Here is a 17,370-nt window from a genome sequence, read left to right as displayed (position 1 = left end):
CAGTAGTGGCCTGGTCGGTAAGAGACCTTTCGCGTCGTGACCTTCCAACGAAGAAGGCTAAGCTACTTCGCTCTGCAGTGGGTGCCCGCCTTTTTGGGTCAGTCAGCAGGTCAGGATGGTCGCCATCTTGGCTCGCAAGGACCAGAGGGACGTCACCTCCCAGGATGCAACAGTGACGATGGCAGCGCCATGTCCGGGAGATTAAAGCAGAAACTTTGCGCCGGCACTTCGGCGGCCTCAACGTCAACAGGATTAAAGGTCCTGAGTGTGACTGGCACTGTGTTACCTAATCACCAGCTCTTTCGTCGGAGTGTTTATACACCTGACTGAAAAACACTGAATCCATGATAATACAATATAAAGAAAAGCAGCACCTTTGATTTTGTTCTATGTTCTCTCAGGAGCTCAGAGCATACAATCTGCCATGAGAGTGATCACCAAAATGTCTGTTTACAATCGATTTATTTCATTTTCAGTTGAATTAAAGACTTCGGCGCAACAGAGACTCTTCAAAAATATTGTCGAATGACTACCAGAATGCCAAACCACGCCAAATAAGAGGCTACAAGGAAGAGGTTTATCACATTTGTTTTTTCGAACACACTTTCATATTCCTGTAGATGAGGGGTTTCAAACCCGCGGCCCGTGGCCCACAGGATGCAGTTTTGTGGCCCGCCACTGGGGGTCCACTTTTACCCTAAGAGTGACATGTTTATTACAGTGCTAAACCATCAATCCCTCGAACGCATTCATGTCATCATATTATGACCAGGTGACATCCAGGACAAAAGAATTGCACAAACAAAAGGCTAGTGAGACCTTTCAGTCCTGCAGTGCATGATGGGATGCCTCAAGACAGAACCTGATGTTTGTGGGACGACTTGATCTGGTCTACGGCTCTTCAAGAGTGGATTTAACAACAAGGCTTCTTTCAACACAAATAAATAGCAACGTCAGATGAGGCAAAACCACCTCAATAGCAAGAGGGAAAACCACCGGACCCCTCACTCTGCCAGCCTTCTGCCCACTCTCACCGAGACTATGCCTCTGACAACCCCCCCAGTCAATTGAGTTTGAGGCCCCTGATGGAACGAAGAGCCGCGTCCGTTGCCAAAGGGCGCATGAATGAGTGAATGCGTCTATCCAAGCACATCAGAGAATTTATTGAACTAAATATCAATACAGAGCACCTAAAATATCAATACAGCGTCACAATATCTTAATGCATTGTAGTAACTACTACCTCTTGAGATGCTGTTAATAATCCCATATATATATATTTATCTGTCGAGTGGAGAGGTTGTATATTGTTGCAGAATCACAAGTCAAATTGTGCCCTATAGCAGCACCTTGGAGACTTCCACATCATTTACTGCCTGTGACTCAATGCAGATTGGAGAGTGCACCATCCCAAAGTGGTGTCCACGCCCTTCATCACCCTTGTGACACGTCTGACCTTTCAGCCTAACACCCCCAAAAGTTCCCACTAGTCCACCGCTCCTGGTTACCATGGAGAGCTGCAGGAGCCTAAAGACAGCAGTAAGTGCGTGAACAGCATGCAGCACCAAATAATAAATAGATTTATGCGCAATTGTCACATTTAATACATTTATGGAGCGCGCTAGTGAATTCATTATTACACCATATGCTAATGCATCTGTGTTGGAGGGAGGGAGGGTGTGTGTGTGTGAGTGTGTGTTCTCTGCTCTAAGGGCTTTGATGTGTAACCCAGTGCAGTCAGGGCTGCAGCCTCATAAATACATGGTTCTCCCTGCGAGCGTCAGGTCGGGTATTGTTCTCTGAAGGGTCGCGGCGAACTTCACCTTCAAGAGCCAGTGCGTGGCTTCACCGGAGCACCAGGGGGCGACTGGTCAGCTGGAGTCAACGATCATGCTCCACTGACTGTTTTAGCATCTCGCGGCTACAGCGTTCGCTCCGCGGCAGCGGCTCGACGCGGGTCTGTGGGAGCTCGGTGTGGATGTGCGATGGCGGGATCCGGCCGACGCGCAGCGTGGACGAGAACAGGTTGGTTCTGTCTCGATTAAACTTCTCTTCTGCCAGATCTGGAGCGGTCAGTGATGCTACTGCCCGGTCTGGCTCCGCCATCGATGCCGTTCAGATACATTTCAACAGTCACGGAGTATTGAGAGGGTCATATCCCGGTTTTGACCTACAGTAAACGCGAATACGTCATTGTTATCTTATTTATTGTGACAGTTCATTCATCACTTCATCCTAGTGATTGCATTTCAGTTTAATTTAGGTGAAAAAAAATGTTTCTCACCGACATTAAAAATGTATGCATGAACTCAGAAATGGTAAAAATAAATAAATTGCACTTGCAATCATCACTTTTTTATTTATTTATTCATGGATTCTGTTTGCTTCCTTTCCCAGCCAGCCATCTGACATAAATGTCTTCATACATTTTGTATAAATAAATACATATATTTGAATTAATACATGTATAAACAAGTCTATTTCGAATTGGAATATATATATATATATATATATATATATATATATATATATATATATATATATATATGCACACATGCATGTATTCACCCCCCACCGATCTCTATGCATTAAATTAGCTGTAAAGTGAAAACTAAAATTCCAGGGAGCTACACCCCTAAAGAATATTAATAGAGAGATACACACACATCTATCATCCAAATGATCACAGTGACAGATATGATGGTGGTTCAAGTCCTCTTTGAAGCAACAGCAGAGCTCACATGTTGTTCGCTTGTTGGCTTGGTTTCCATTGGCCAAAAACACAATGGATCCATTTGTGTTTGATATTGGATATTTGTCCTTCAGTGGTCTGTGATGTAATGGCAGCCTTTCCAGTGTGTCCCCTCAGCATTTCTTTTATTATTGAAGGTGCCCGGATTAATAATTAATAATTTTAAAAACAGTGACAATTATTCACTACTCGGGTCAGGATTATATCAGTGAAATCTATAGGGTTTTTTTTTAAATCTTAATGTGTGTTTCAGTGTGAGCCCACAGATGGACCCCCTGTGCAACGGAACAAAAGGCGAAGGTGGCGGTTCCATTTCAGAACCACCAGCCAAGCTGTCTCGAATGGAACTTAATGGTGCCGGACCGTCCGCCCAGGACCGGAGCAGGCAAGGGAGCCCTGGAACCAAAAACCCTTGGTTGGCTCAGAAGCACGCAGCAATGAGACAACAAGCCAAAGGTCTGTCAAATTGCTTGGATCTCTGACTGATACCTGGAGCTTGTGTTTATGAAATCACTTCTGTTTGTTCAGGAAGCTTGCTGCCCGTCTTCTGTGTTGTGGAGCACACAGAGAGACTCGCTGAGGGGGAGAGGAGGGAGGAACAAGCGGAGTTCGTGTTGATCAAGAAGGATGTCCTTTTTAACCAGCTGATAGAAATCGCCCTGCTGACTCTGGGCTACTCTCACAGCTCTGCCGCACAGGCCAAAGGTACCATGCGTTTTTACATGACTTGTCAACCCTCTGTGAACTAACTGAATCTCTTTGGTTGTATAAAATCTGGTGCGCCGACATCAATGGCCACCAATTACGGCTATTCACAAAAAATAATTCCTCCCTCGCTCTACTTCTTAGTACTGTTGAGGTTCTTCTGGTAAGACATGGCTCAGATGTGTTACCTTTTATCTCAACTCCACAAAGATAATTTGTGTTTTAAACTTCAAATAACACAATCTGAAATAGTCAGGAAATTGTTGCACAGTCTGAAAATTGTTTCATTTAACTCTCCTCTGTTTATTTATTCTTTTTTTATGTCTGCAAAGCACTGCTGCGAACATGATTACCTGAACACATTTTATGAACCTGTAGTCTACGAATTTAACAAACTAGCGTTTGGAAAGGAAAAGAAATATAGTATAATCAACAATAAAACATAGCTTCAGGATAATATATATAATGTAAAAAATATTGCCAAGTTCAGATCAATAGAAGATATTTAATGAGGAAAAAATGGCAAGTGCAAAATATGATAACATCGTTGTTCTGCCTAGCACTTTTTGTTTTTAATTTTGTTATTGACTGAAAAGCTCTTTGAAAGCTCTTTAGCTGTTGCACATACATGGTGAGGTTTCTCATTGTCATAACCCTTTCCCCAGCCTCTCCCCCTGAACCTAACCTTAACCTGGACTCTGAACCAAACTTAAACCCTAATATAATGGCCCAGTTATTTTGAAGTTTTTGTCCTCAAATTGAGGTTTGACCTTGTGGGGTCCGGCTAAATGTCTGTGTCATACAGTCCTCACAAGGATGGTATTTTGTCAAAAATTGGTCCCACAAGGTAGGATAAACAAGCACACACACACACACAAAGTTGGAGAGGCCAGGAAAGAAAGGGACATAAATAATGTTTGAAATGGAGGCACCAGGTAGAAGAAGAGGAGGACCAACTGCTTTGGTCCATGGATGTGATGAACGGCAACATGAAGAGGGGAGGTGGACCTAGAGAAGGATGATGAAGACCGCTAGCTAACCAAGACAAAAGCAGAACCAGCGACGTTGAAGAGAGACCACGCTATCGTCGCTCATTTGCAAAACAGTTTCTCAACCCTTTGAAATATGCTTCTATTGTGGAGGAACTGTAAATAGAAAATGTGATAATCATAATAATCATATTGCTGTAGTGTGTTTGGAGGAGAATCACGTGGGCAGCAAATGACATGTAATTAGGGATCGAGAACAAGCAGTACTGTGGGCAGAAATAATCACGGAAGAATTAGAAGACAGGACAAATTACAAGAGAGACACAAGTGCACTAGACCCCGGCCAAACGTGGATACACTTACAGACACTTTAAGATGAAGTAGAATCTATCCATGAAGGGGAAATAGTTCTTCTCAACTATAGCCATTCAAGTAATGTTTAAAGGTTTAGTAGGATCTGTTTTGCATATGCTGAACAGTATACAGTGGTACCTCGGTTCTCGACCACAATCCGTTCCAGACGGTGGTTCGAGAAGCGAGTTGTTCGAAATCTGAATCGATTTTTCCCATTACAATGAATGGAAAAAGGCTTTTGTTGGAGTGAATGTAGAGTGTCTGCTGCAGGTGCGCTGTTCCTCTATGTGTGTGGCCGCTGCATGTGGGAGGGGTTGCCGAGTGAGTGATGTCTCTCCAGAAGTGAAGAGGTGCCCGGTGCGTGTCCAGCTCTGAATGTGCGCTTCTGTGCAGTTTGGCTGTGACAAAGTCATAAACCAAGTCACGCTCTGTCCCAGACTCGCCTCATCCCTGTCCCAGCTCCAGCCCACAACAGGACATTAAACCCAGGAGTGAGCGCTCCAACCTCGGAGGTGTGGAGAGCGAGCGCCTCCCCTGTGACACTCTAACCTATTTGAAATCCGAAGCAAAAAAATCTAGAAATTTTTGTTGTTGAATTCCAAGACATTCGAAAACCGAGGTACCACTGTATATCATTCTAAACCATCTGACAAGAAAGGGTGATAATCAGAGATCTAATTCTATTATCATCCAAGACAGTGATTCTTAACCATAGTTGGGTCACAAGCGCCCCTTAGAGGGCCGCTAGAAGTTTTTTGTTTTACACCTCTGGGCCGTGAGATGCTCAGTTTTAATACACTTGCCACATATGGTGGCAGTAGTGTGTCATTGAATTGACTTGACAGCTGTAGCTGCAGATGTGATAGTTACCAACTATGGAGGAGAAAAAATGATAAAGCAAGTGATGGCGCCCCCAACAGTAAAAACTGTTCTATATTTAGATGTTGTTTTATCATATTTATCTTATTCATGGCGTACAGTTTTTACAATTTTCTCAAGAGTTTGCATCAAGGGTATTTTTTTTTTCTTCTTTTTTTCTTAAGTAAATTTGATGAACTTGACTTGCACCTGGTTCTGCTGCTGGTTGGACTTTCGATGACTAATATCTTTGCACTGATCACATGGTTTCATATTATTTCACAAGGTTTTGGTTTGTTTACATGTGTAGTAATTGAACACAAATGAAATCAGAAATAAGTAATCACAATAATGAATGTGAAATCTTGCATTATTAAGCAAAAAAAAAAAAAAAGTGAAGTGGCAGGAGAAGAGGTTTATTCTTGAGCCACCAGAAGCTTATTGTTCAAACGGATTGTTCATTTTCAAGGCTTTTTTTCTCCCTTGCATGAACGATTTTGCAGTGAATCAGTGCAGAGAATCCAATTAAGACGTTTTGATTCCTTACCTCATTAATGTGAAGGAGCTCTGAATCAGTCTTTTTTGGGCCAACTGGAAAATAATCAAAAGTTAGCGGCGCGTGGACTAGTTAGGAATTCTGTTTTAAATGTGTCACGAACAAGTTCAATGTCAGAGGTTTTCAGTCGAAGTTTGACCGAAAGCATCTTCTTCTGTTTCTCCTGTGAAACAGTTGGAACATGTTTACACTCAAAACTGTCGCTGCTCTTTTTAGAGCCGAGCTATTTAGAATGCTCTTACAGACTAAACGTGCAGGAGGTGGGAGGCCTTTTGATGGTTCATCGAAGAGTAACGACTTCACAGAGATAAAATGAATAATTTACAGGTTGCTGCATTACTTCAACAGCTAATTATCTTGTGGAATATTGAAACTCAGCACTGGAGTTAAGAAGAAGATGGGACATTAGCTGCTAGCTAACCAACTATCATGGATAATTTTGCTTAAATATTGAACATGTTATCCTCCATTGCAAAGTGATCAGTAGAGCCACAGTCTCAGATTCATGTCACTGAACATTAGCGTGATTGTATTGTTTGTTTTATATGTGTTTGTGTGTTGCCAGGGTTGATCCAGGTGGGCAGATGGAACCCAATGCCGCTCTCTTGTGTAACAGATGCTCCCGATGCCACAGTGGCAGACATGCTGCAGGATGTTCACCATGTCATCACCCTTAAAATACAGCTTCACAGGTACAGGTCGACACATACACATGTACAGTAGCCTTACAACTATGCAGGAAGACACGGTGGAACAAAGTCAAATTTAGTTCATATCTGACTCTGGGAGCAACTGAGCTGAAACCAAGTCAATTTAATAGACTTGCATTTATATAGTATCGCAAAACCAGTCAGGGAAGAAAGCGATTACATGTGACCTCCCAATGACAAGCAAAAGGAGCTTATTTTGCACTCGATCTGAGTCCCCATTGCCACGTTTCCACTAAAAGTTCGAGAACTAAACAGACTGCCTGAGTGAACCCTGCTTCTCTTTGGTTTGCCATTTAAACAGGGACAACATGGAAAGTGGGGAGACAGAGGTGGGGTCTGTTGTGATGATCAGCGTGTCCATAAAATGACATGAGTAATGTACTCTTGTTATCCTCGTTTCAACAAGGATGTTTTCACCAAAGGCAGACACGACAAGAGATGCTGGCGAAGACCAAAATTAGGTCGAATACAAAGAAGACAAATTCTCTGAAAAACGTGTTCCGTGTCGCCCATCTTTCGGGTGTTGAATGACATAATTCACAAGTATACTGTACTTACAAATGTGCTCACTTCTTCGTTGGTCATGGAGTTGTCAAAACTTTGACATTTTTTTAACAGTGACTCGCAGTGTGAGACTCAAACTCACTTTTGAGCGTAGCACATTGGAAAACACGGCCACTTCATTCTAACCAATCAGATTACTACACTTGTCACCACGTGACCCGGAACAGACTCAAAATAAACAAAGTGGCTTTGTATAATGGGAAGCGGCCACAAATTCATATTTTTCAGAATAGCCACATGCCCTTTGTTTGCTGAGGTGTAATAAAATTAGATTTAGATAAATGCATCGATGGAGTATGCATTGTTCAGATGCTTTACGATATAAATCTGAAATTTCATTTAAATCTTGCCTTAGAGTCCAGGGATCTGTGGGACTTGTTTGTTTTGAACAGTGCTGGCATGAAATAACATCGCGAGAAGAACATCATTTGGTGTGTCATTTGCTTGTCATTTTTGTTTACTACTGACAAATCCTGATGCCATCGTGTTGTCATTACAGCTGCCCTAAATTGGAGGACCTGCCAGCTGAGCAGTGGACTCACGCGACAGTGAGGAACGCTCTGAAGGAGCTTCTGAAGGACATGAACCAGAGCTCGCTGGCCAAAGAGTGTCCTCTGTCTCAGGTAGATACTGTCGGTGTGCATTTAAAAGGGTGTTGCATGCAGTAGGTGTGTTTCACGAATAGCCATTTTGAGTCATTGGTGCCTGAGATAGAAGCTGCACGCTCTCTCACAGACGTCCAGATGCAGAGGTAGATTAGCTATAGAGAGCATGGGAGAGAAATACAGAGATGAATATCTCTTAAAAAGCCCATCTGCTTTGGCAGCAGCCCATTATAAATCTCCGCCCTGAAACCCGCCTCTGTCCGCCTCTCCTTTTTATCTAACCATCACACTATCTGTCCATCAGACGTTTAAATTTCAGAATTCTAGGTCACTGACAAAAAAAACCTGGTGTTTGGGTTGCAAGACCAATTTGACCGCAGTGTGCCGTCCATTGTGAGTCTGGATATCTACAGTATTTGAATTCAATTATATCAGCTTGGGCCCTCACTTCAGTGGAAATTCAATTTGTGTATGTCGCTCAATAAAGTTTTAATTCAATGACTAAGAAACTTTACTGTCAAGTCACATCTGGCCAGAAGAGCTTGAAAGAACAGATTTCTCCTGAAGAACTTCATCAGGTCGATGTTTACGTGCAGCATTTTAAGCACCTTATCTTAAGTAATTGTCAAAAGAAATATATCTATTGTTAATACTCTGCATTGGTATAAGACGATTGTGATACATCTGTGTTTTGTTTTGAAATTACATTTTAGACCCACATAAATCTATTTATTTACAGTGAAAATCACATTGTCCTCAGTGTGGATATGCTTACACTATAATTGAAAATATATATTGATCATTCAAGGGCATGTGTGGATCATAAAATACATTTCATATATTTTCATATATGGGACTGCTGATTAAGATTGAATAAATGTATATGACTGCAAAAGCGGCGTAGAAAATAGATGGTGTACACACAAGAAAGGAAAACAGCTAGAAAATTACAGTGTGCCTCCGTATATTTAAACAGTGGAATGACAATACAGCTCTGATTCCTTTGTACAGTTTCCGGGAAAATAGCGCGGCTGTGATTGTTTTGTTGCCATGGAAACTCCTGAAATTTAATACGATCTGTATGAAAATGGTCAGACCAAATAAAACTCAGACAAGTTACGTGGAGGTTTGATGTTCTCTGGCTCTGTAGTTTGCTTTTAAATTAAAAAGCTCAGCCATCCTCACGTATTCACCTTCACATACGAACAATAGTTATCTCCCTTCCATCAAATCCCACCACCACGTCCTTTGCATGTGACTTATTTATTTATTTTTTGTTTATTATTAATCAAACGCAAGTGCAGCAGCAGACGGCGTTTCACATTAATCATGCAGTATTTGGATATGGCCCTATTTATTAATATTCATAATAATCAGCTCAGACCATCTGCTATTTCCCTCCGGCTGGATAAGAATCTACAGCATTATAAAGAAAAATGGCTCTACCTCATGTTTTTTTTTTTTTTTATTTCATTCTTTGCTGCATGCAGTGTTCTAGAGCTCGCCCCTCCCCCACATCCCCCCCATCACCAGTCACCCCCTTATTTGCACAAAGTTGATTAAAATAAATACGAGGAGATGAAAGTTGTAATCAGATGTAAAGATTGCAAAGATCGGCCTTTGGGGTGGGGGGTGTACATAAACACGTGCCAGCCGCTCACGCTGACGCTCTCATCCGTCTATATTATCCAATTTACCTGAGGGTCTTTTTAATAACAGATCACAGAGTTCATTAATATCAGATGTGAGAACAGCTGAGACGTTGCAGCAGCTGAGGAAATATTGATGGCTCTCTATTGTCTACTTCCTTCTGTTCCAGAGTATGATATCATCGATTGTAAACTGCACATACTATGCAAATGTGTCAGCTGGAAAGTGTCAGGAGTTCGGCCGCTGGTACAAACACTTCAAGAAGTCCAAATGCAAAGGTAAGCGATGCATAAAAAGCCAACAGTAGCGTTTTAAAGGCAGGTGGAATGTGTTCACATTTTATCATCTTCATGATTTTAAATTCATTTAAATGTATATTTTAATGTAATGCTTGATACTAAAACTTGACTTGAATTGTTTTACATGGTAAATGAATATGACTGATCAGTAACTTTTACATTTGATAAAAGAACTGACAAAATAAAAATTTAAATAGTCATGTATTCAAATATCTTGTTACGTTCACTACAGTGGTTGTATACACACTAAAAACGATACATTCAGAATCAAATGCACTTGTAAAATAATGTGTTAGATCAGTGGTTCTTAACCTGGGTTCGATCGAACCCTAGGGGTTCGGTGAGGCGGTCTCAGGGGTTCGGTGGAGCCTCCGCCGCAGAGGTCCGCCCCTCAGTCTAGTCTGCAGTTAGTGTATCATATTTTATTTTTTACTAAAGAAGGGTTCGGTGAATGAGCATATGAAACTGGTGGGGTTCGGTGCCTCCAACAAGGTTAAGAACCACTGTGTTAGATGAATAGCTTTTCTTGATTTTGAAAGATTCCTTACTAGAAGATTCCAAATAGCTTTGTGACAAAGCTTTTAAATGTGCCTTTCTGTCTTTCCAGAGGCTGAAAACTTCACCGACCCGTCCACACTGATAACCCCCATCCAGCAGCCAGTCACTGCCTCCACTGCAGATCAGAGTCCTGGACTTCACTTCCCTCACGGCGGAGTTCCCAACATCTGTGCTCGTGCTTCTCTGGGTCTTCACCCGACTCAACCTTTGAACCGACCCCAGCAGCTCATGATGGCCCAGGTCCTCAACCAGCAGTACGCTGTTAGCCTCATGCTATCAGGTCAAGGCCTTTCCTCCGCTCCACCGCAGTTTCTCAACCACCATCCTGTAGGGAGGCCCCCAAAAGTCTTCTCCAAAGCTGCTGACCCGCAAGTCCCCCAGCAGTTCGCTCTGTGTGACAGCCCTGCAGCAGGCCCCCAGAACCAGAAAACAGCTTCTAATCTCGGCCAAGCAGATGTCCCCGGTGATATCTACCACTGTGTCCGCGAGGAGCTGAAGAGGGCCGGCATTTCCCAAGCCATCTTTGCCAGAGTGGCCTTCAACCGGACCCAGGTATGTGGAAATTGAGGATATGCAGCAAATTGATTGTGCAAGGTCAATGAAGCAATGCAAATCTATCTTACCAACATTAACCAATAACGCCAACACACAAAGTGAAAATAAAGCAACACATGATGTGTACATTGCGTCATGAAAAATATATTCTATATTGTAAAAAGCTTTCTTCATACAGCAACGAGAATATGCTTGAATTTTGTAAACATTTGGTGAAGCAGTGGACAGAGGAAGAGAGGCCACCACAGGGTTTTTTCTGGATAAATGTTTGGTGCGTTGTGTGTGTGCATATGGCACGTTGGCATGCCCTTCGCTGCAGTGCCCCCACCCCCATGTGGATGCCATGTATTAATACAGTGTGTGTGTGTTCACATGCGTGTGTGTGTTCACATGCATGCGTGTGTGTGTGTGTGTGTGTGTGTGTGTGTGTGTGTGTGTGTGTGCCAGCTCACTGCAGCACAGTCGCGGTGCCAGCAGTGAAGCAGCTGCTGGGCCATCTCATCACTAGCCCTCAGAGAAACACTGCCTCTCTCTCTCCTCATCTTTAACTCCGGCTCATCGCACTTGAGTTTTATTCTTTCCATGACTTTCCCCTCCAAATTATTCTTCCCTCTTTCCTTTCTCATTTTAATATTCTTACGGTCCTCTGAAATTAATTTTAAAAAGCATCATCATCTGCTTCCATTATCCTGATAAAAAATAAAATAGAAAAGAAATCAAAAATAAAAACACAGTGAAGAGCATGCAGGTATTCACCAAACAAATTGTTTTGTTAAGAATGAGGGGGAAAGTCAGCATATCTACCCTTTGGGCGAGATTGAGTATGAATCAACCTATTTAATGCTGTGGTTTAATCATTGGTTAAAAACTCAAGGAAATCGTGATAGCAAAATTATGTTACATGTTACATATCGCAGGTAGGGTTGTTTGAAGACTTCCACTTTTTCCAGTTATGCTCTTGATGATTAATAATGTTCCTCCTACTTTTACAAAATGGTTCTTAGAATATTAGAGTCTGCCAACATTGCAGAACATCTGCATTTGCTACTGTTAGCTATCTGTAAAAAAAATATTATGGATGGATTTGTACTTTGATTTACTCCATGTCAAAGTGGTCAATGACTCAAAGCACTGAAGGAATTGTAAATGTAGTAAATGCACCATTGTTTTCACCATTACCAGCTGAAATCAGAGTTGTAATGGGAATTAGATGCAACAACATAACTTTCAAATGAAACATTTCAGAGCTCTGGTCGAAGAATCCAACACCCTTATATTTTGTTGTCGCATAAAGTGTCACCATCATCACTGTCAATGTGAGTGTCTGACATAGACAACACAGTCTAAGACTAACATGAACGATATCAGCTAATGACATTCCTCATAAGCCTTACATGACGGATACATTTTTATTAATGATGTTATTCTCACGTACTTTGAACACTCGAATGAAACTGAGCAAAACTAGCATAGCAGTGGTGCAAACCATCACACTTACTCTTGACTAATTTGTAACTATTCTGGCAGTTTTTAAGAGACTCGTTACGCATTTTCAATTATTTACACCTCTTAATAAACACACAGAAAACTAGCAGTTTGCCTATAACTGTGTAAAATCCGTAACCGAAAACTTACATCGTCATTGACTGACACCAGCAGCGAGTGACGTACGTTCCGAGCAGCCTGACCGGGAACGGTAAACCAGGTAGGAAGTAGAATCTGCGTTTCCAAAATAAAACGAACACCTTCAACATAAAAGCATCATAATGAAGTCCCAGCTAAAGAAGAAGTCACATCTAAAGTTAAATTAATAAATGGCGGCATCCAGTGGTTAGTCACAACATGAAGAGTTCCTGTTGAAATCACTCAGGTTCATTGTGGACCTGGGTACTTCTTTCTTTGCTGGGATTGAATTCCTCCTGTTCAAAAGACGATTCTATGTGTCAACGTTGGTTGAATTACATTATTTTCTGTTTTCTCTACACATGCATGGGTTTCTCAGGGCCTACTTTCTGAAATTTTGCGCAAGGAGGAAGACCCCAAACATGCGTCCCAGTCTTTGCTTATCAACCTGCGCGCCATGCACAGCTTCCTGCAGCTTCCTGAGGTGGAGCGGGAGAGAATCTACCAGGTGGAGAAGGAGAGAAGCCTGACTGGGTTCACATGCACCTCACCACCCAGACCCACCCAGGTCAGAGACACTGAGATGAGGTTCACCCATCATTTTCACTCATACATTTGATGAATTACTTTGGTTATTCTTTTCCTGCTTTTGAATATTTGGATAAGTTACTACTTGTAAAATACATCATATTTTACAAGATCAAGTAGATCTGTTTCAAATATAAAAAAAAACAAAAACTTTTTTCAGGGTCAAATATCACATCGTAAGGAGACTTGCTGTGATATTCTATTTAAACACAATGCCATGGCCTCTAATCCCATTGAAATCACTCGTCCTCCCTCTCTAGACCAGACTGTCCCCGACAGCGGAGCGGGTTCTGTTGGCTGACAGTTGCGTCCTCAACTCGTCCATCTACGAGGAGATCCAGCACGAAATGAAGCGAGCCAAAGTGTCTCAGGCCTTGTTTGCCAAGGTGTCCGTTTCCAAGAGTCAGGTTCGTAAACATACTGGTGAAGATCGTTGATGAGGCCAGATTTTGCTTCCGAGCGTCTCCTCAAGTGTTCTTGTGTGGAGCAAAAGTGCAGATAATGAAGCAGCAGCTGTCGACCACGGAGGACTGTTATTAGTGCATCAGGCTGCTATTGTGCTCTAAATAATCTCTTTAATAGCAGCCCGAGAAAACACACTCTAGCAAGCCACTTATTTGTGCACACGCCTGGCATACAGTTAACACGCACACATGGTTTGAGTGTTTATTGTTGTGGTTTTATGGCAGACCCATAAGCCTGTTATTGCCTTTGTTTGAGGATGATTTTCCCTCATCCAATGCAGGGGTTTTAGCTGTGTCTCATTCTCCTTCTTCCTCATCTATCTCGTCATTTTTTCCCCTCTGAAATCGCCGTCAAGCTCGCACAGTCCTCGTGACAGTTGGGACAGGTCCAAAAACCTGGAGGCTAGCGTGTTTTCTCTCTGTACAAAGCAGGTGTTGGATAGATCGATGCATAATGGCTCTGTCTGTTATCTGCAGTGTGCATCTGGATGGTATTGTGTGATGGTTTTGGGTTACAGCCAGGTGTACGATTGTGTGTGTGTGAGCCTTTCATTCTGCTTATGAATCAACACTCTAGTTTATGAATCTGAAACTGGTAAGGCTTTACTTTCCAAGATAAGCCTCTTATTTTTTATTTTCTCTGAAATGCAGGCAGGGAAAAAGATTAGATATCTTGCCAATATATTTCCAAGTTTGATATGTTTGTGTTGCAGGCATGTGGAAGGGCTAATATTACTTACTACGAGAAATTACAAGTGTTATGGGGCCCAAGCTTAATATAGAAATATATGAATTCTAAAAGAGCGTATTAGAAGATAAGATATTACATTTCATTTTGAAAATATATGAGTGGAAGTAACAACAATGCAGTAGTAAGTTAAAAAGGTTTGCGAGTGCTTGCTTGAATGGAGTGGGTTGTCTCTGATTTCCTCCTTCAATCCAAATGAATTGAGATGTAAGTTCATGACTCTTAAATTGTTTGTTGGCGTATAGTGACCAAACTACACGACAGCTAATTTCAATTTCACAGCCCCCAGTCAAAATCTAATTTAACAGGAAATTATGAGAAAATGAAGAAAACAATTGAAAAAAACGGAGAAATTATATAATCTGCAATAGACAATATAACATAGAAACCATTTATATTATTTATTGATGAATTATTTGATTTAGAAATAGTGAAAATGATGCTTAACATTATGTTATTAAGCATGAAAAATGTATTGTGAAGGGACTTCTTAACTGAAGTTGCGGTTAGTTTGCGGGTTTGACAATCCCCTCTTTTGGTCATGGCAGGGCTGGTTGTGCGAGCTGCTGCGCTGGAAGGAGGATCCATGTCCCGAGAACAGGACCCTGTGGGATAACCTGTGTATGATCCGGCGGTTCCTCAGCCTGCCCCAGGCCGAGCGAGACGCGGCATACGAACAGGAGAGTCTGTCTCTGACGGCCCAGCACTGCAGCGAGAGGATTTCCCTGCTGAGTAACGACAACGCTCTGGTGAGACCATGAATCCTCCCTCTAGATGGGGTTTCCGAGGTGCCACCTCTTGAATGGGCAGCATCGCTGTCTTCAGTCCTTTATGGCTGCTTCACAGGCAAATGTCGAATCACAGAGTCAAAGTCAGTTTCTTTGTCTCCTCAGTTTCAACAGGACTCGCTGCTTCACCCACCACAACCCCATCAACTGCTGAATCGGGAGGCGGGACCACATTTGTCGCCACGGCAACCAAGTGCTGCATCTCCTCCTGGGTCTGACGTGGGCTGGAAATGGGGATTCCGAGTGCAAATGGAGGGCAGGGGGAGAAACGCTGGCGAAATCGAGATTAAGTCTGAAGAGGAAGGAGAGGACGCTGTGATGTTGGGTAACGGCGAAGGATTTGATGAGCCTATGATGGAGGACACCACTGAAGAGCCACCAAACGACCACAAAGTGGAGGACAGAGTGGGTGACAGAACAATTGCCTCTTTCAAGAAGGAGTTTGACGATAAATGTTCCAATGTGAAGCAGGAGGATGGTTTGGGCGCAGGAAGACAAGGATTCAAAGTCCAGCTCCATGATCTTGGGTTGAAAGTGTCTCAAGAGGCTGTGAGGATCCTGCAGAGCTTCATCCAGGATGTGGGTCTGAACCCCGACGACGAGGCCATTCACACGCTGTCCGCTCAACTGGGCCTGCCCACACAAGCCATACGCAGCTTCTTCATTAGCCAAGACCAGGGCCAGTGCTACAGTGCGCTCCAGAAGCACATGAGAGGAAACCAGAGCTGCGGTTTGGACAACTCCTTGGAGGTCAGAAGGACTCCGAGCCGGGATGACGCAGAAACAGGCAAAATCGACTTGAGCTTGATAGCAACTTTGAAAGGCTCAGATGTTTGCACCCAGACTATTTTAGGACTCAAGGAGGAGCAGCAGAGCTACATCTGACCCTGAAGCAGAGACTCTTTAGCCATATGTTTCCTCTGAACTCATGTGGTTACTCAACACATCCTCATTCCTCACGCAAGCAGACAAGTGTTCGAGCTGACGTGGTGACGGACCCATTTTAGGACGTCTGTTGTCTTATATTTTAAAATGACACCAAAAGAGTGTTACTTCATCCATGCTATTCTTATAAAGTAGTCACCTGTGTGCAGATTTCCTTTGTCATCATAAGCTCAAATTGATGTGAAAAAAAAATGAAGCATCCAAAATATTGATTTGAGTTTATATGCCCCTCTCTAATTTCAGCCTTCTGCATCCAGACTCTCTTTCTGTGTCTGTCCTGTAGCCTTCACATTTAGGGTTATACTCTTGTTTACGTCAATGTAAACAACTGTGTTGCACCTCAAAAATACCTGACTTGCAGGAGTCCAGAAGTGAATAAAACTTTTTGCCCTGTCGTCATTTTTGTTTTTAGAGATCCATCTAATATGTAAATAACATTTTGAAATATTTATTCAAATAGTCATGTCGCCTAAACTCCAAATGCTTATTACTATCAAAGCTCAGCAATTGTGTGCTACTTTTCTAACGTCCAGAGTTTGCTAACAGGACTTTAGCAAGAAGCGAGTGCAACGTTATGTCTCATGTTCAAGTCCAGGACGTGCTTTCTGATCTACCGAAATAAACTGTAGCAGGTATTAGCTTTGAAACCTGACATGTTGTCAGTCCCAGTAGTTTCATTGTAGGCGACCTAATAATGAGAGCTCATCCCTGTTTAAATATGTTTGTGTAACTATTCCTGCCAAAAATGCCTTACAGAAGAGTGGCACTGTCCGAAGGTTTTTCTACTGTCCATGCTATTGTCTTTTTCTATGTCTACAGTACATTTATGATAGTGTCCGAGTCAGACCTGGTTCTTTTATACAAACTCCTCTTTCTTACATCACATGTTCGTGAACAGCAACTGGATCTCCTTTTCCATAGTTTGTTTGGTAAATTCTCTACTTGCATGTGTGTGTAAATACTGAAAAATGTAAAACGTGTTATGTCCAAAATATCCTGTGCTTGTCATAAGAAATTGTTTTACTGTTAAAAGGTTCATTACAACAATAAAGAGCAGCT

General features: G+C 42.3%; 2 protein-coding genes across 4 annotated transcripts in view; one reads left to right on the top strand and one right to left on the bottom strand.

Annotated features, from left to right (window-relative positions):
• The window catches only part of kcnh8 (potassium voltage-gated channel, subfamily H (eag-related), member 8), an 89,956-nt gene extending 77,106 nt beyond the window's left edge, over positions 1-12,850 (bottom strand). Inside the window, exon 1 of the mRNA XM_053862440.1 lies at positions 12,791-12,850. The gene's annotated coding sequence lies outside the window, so the exon portion shown is untranslated. The remainder of the gene's footprint in view (positions 1-12,790) is intronic.
• satb1a (SATB homeobox 1a) lies at positions 1,730-17,370 on the top strand. Of its 3 annotated transcripts, XM_053862439.1 has the most exons (12): positions 1,730-2,025; positions 3,006-3,208; positions 3,281-3,457; positions 6,780-6,906; positions 7,988-8,111; positions 9,913-10,021; positions 10,650-11,152; positions 13,158-13,346; positions 13,627-13,773; positions 15,127-15,327; positions 15,472-15,771; positions 15,835-17,370. In XM_053862439.1, exons 1-12 carry the CDS (start codon positions 1,979-1,981, stop codon positions 16,249-16,251), a joined length of 2,544 nt encoding a protein of 847 aa, XP_053718414.1. In that variant the 5' UTR covers positions 1,730-1,978; the 3' UTR covers positions 16,252-17,370. The 3 variants fall into 3 exon arrangements, with proteins under 3 accessions (XP_053718414.1, XP_053718413.1, XP_053718412.1); XM_053862438.1 differs by having other exon boundaries at positions 13,185-13,346; positions 15,472-17,370; XM_053862437.1 differs by having other exon boundaries at positions 15,472-17,370.

Source organism: Synchiropus splendidus, chromosome 4 (assembly GCF_027744825.2).
Source record: "Synchiropus splendidus isolate RoL2022-P1 chromosome 4, RoL_Sspl_1.0, whole genome shotgun sequence".
NCBI lineage: Eukaryota > Metazoa > Chordata > Actinopteri > Syngnathiformes > Callionymidae > Synchiropus > Synchiropus splendidus.
Note: the sequence above shows the minus strand (reverse complement) of the source record. Positions and strands in the feature narration are given on the sequence as shown.

Excerpts from the sequence above, each read along its gene's own strand:
- satb1a (XM_053862437.1), top strand. The coding sequence starts at position 1,979 with ATGTGCGATGGCGGGATCCGGCCGACGCGCAGCGTGGACGAGAACAG. Across the intron at positions 3,458-6,779 it reads CTCTGCCGCACAGGCCAAAG|GGTTGATCCAGGTGGGCAGA; the intron begins GTACCATGCGTT and ends GTGTGTTGCCAG. Across the intron at positions 15,328-15,471 it reads TGAGTAACGACAACGCTCTG|TTTCAACAGGACTCGCTGCT; the intron begins GTGAGACCATGA and ends TTGTCTCCTCAG.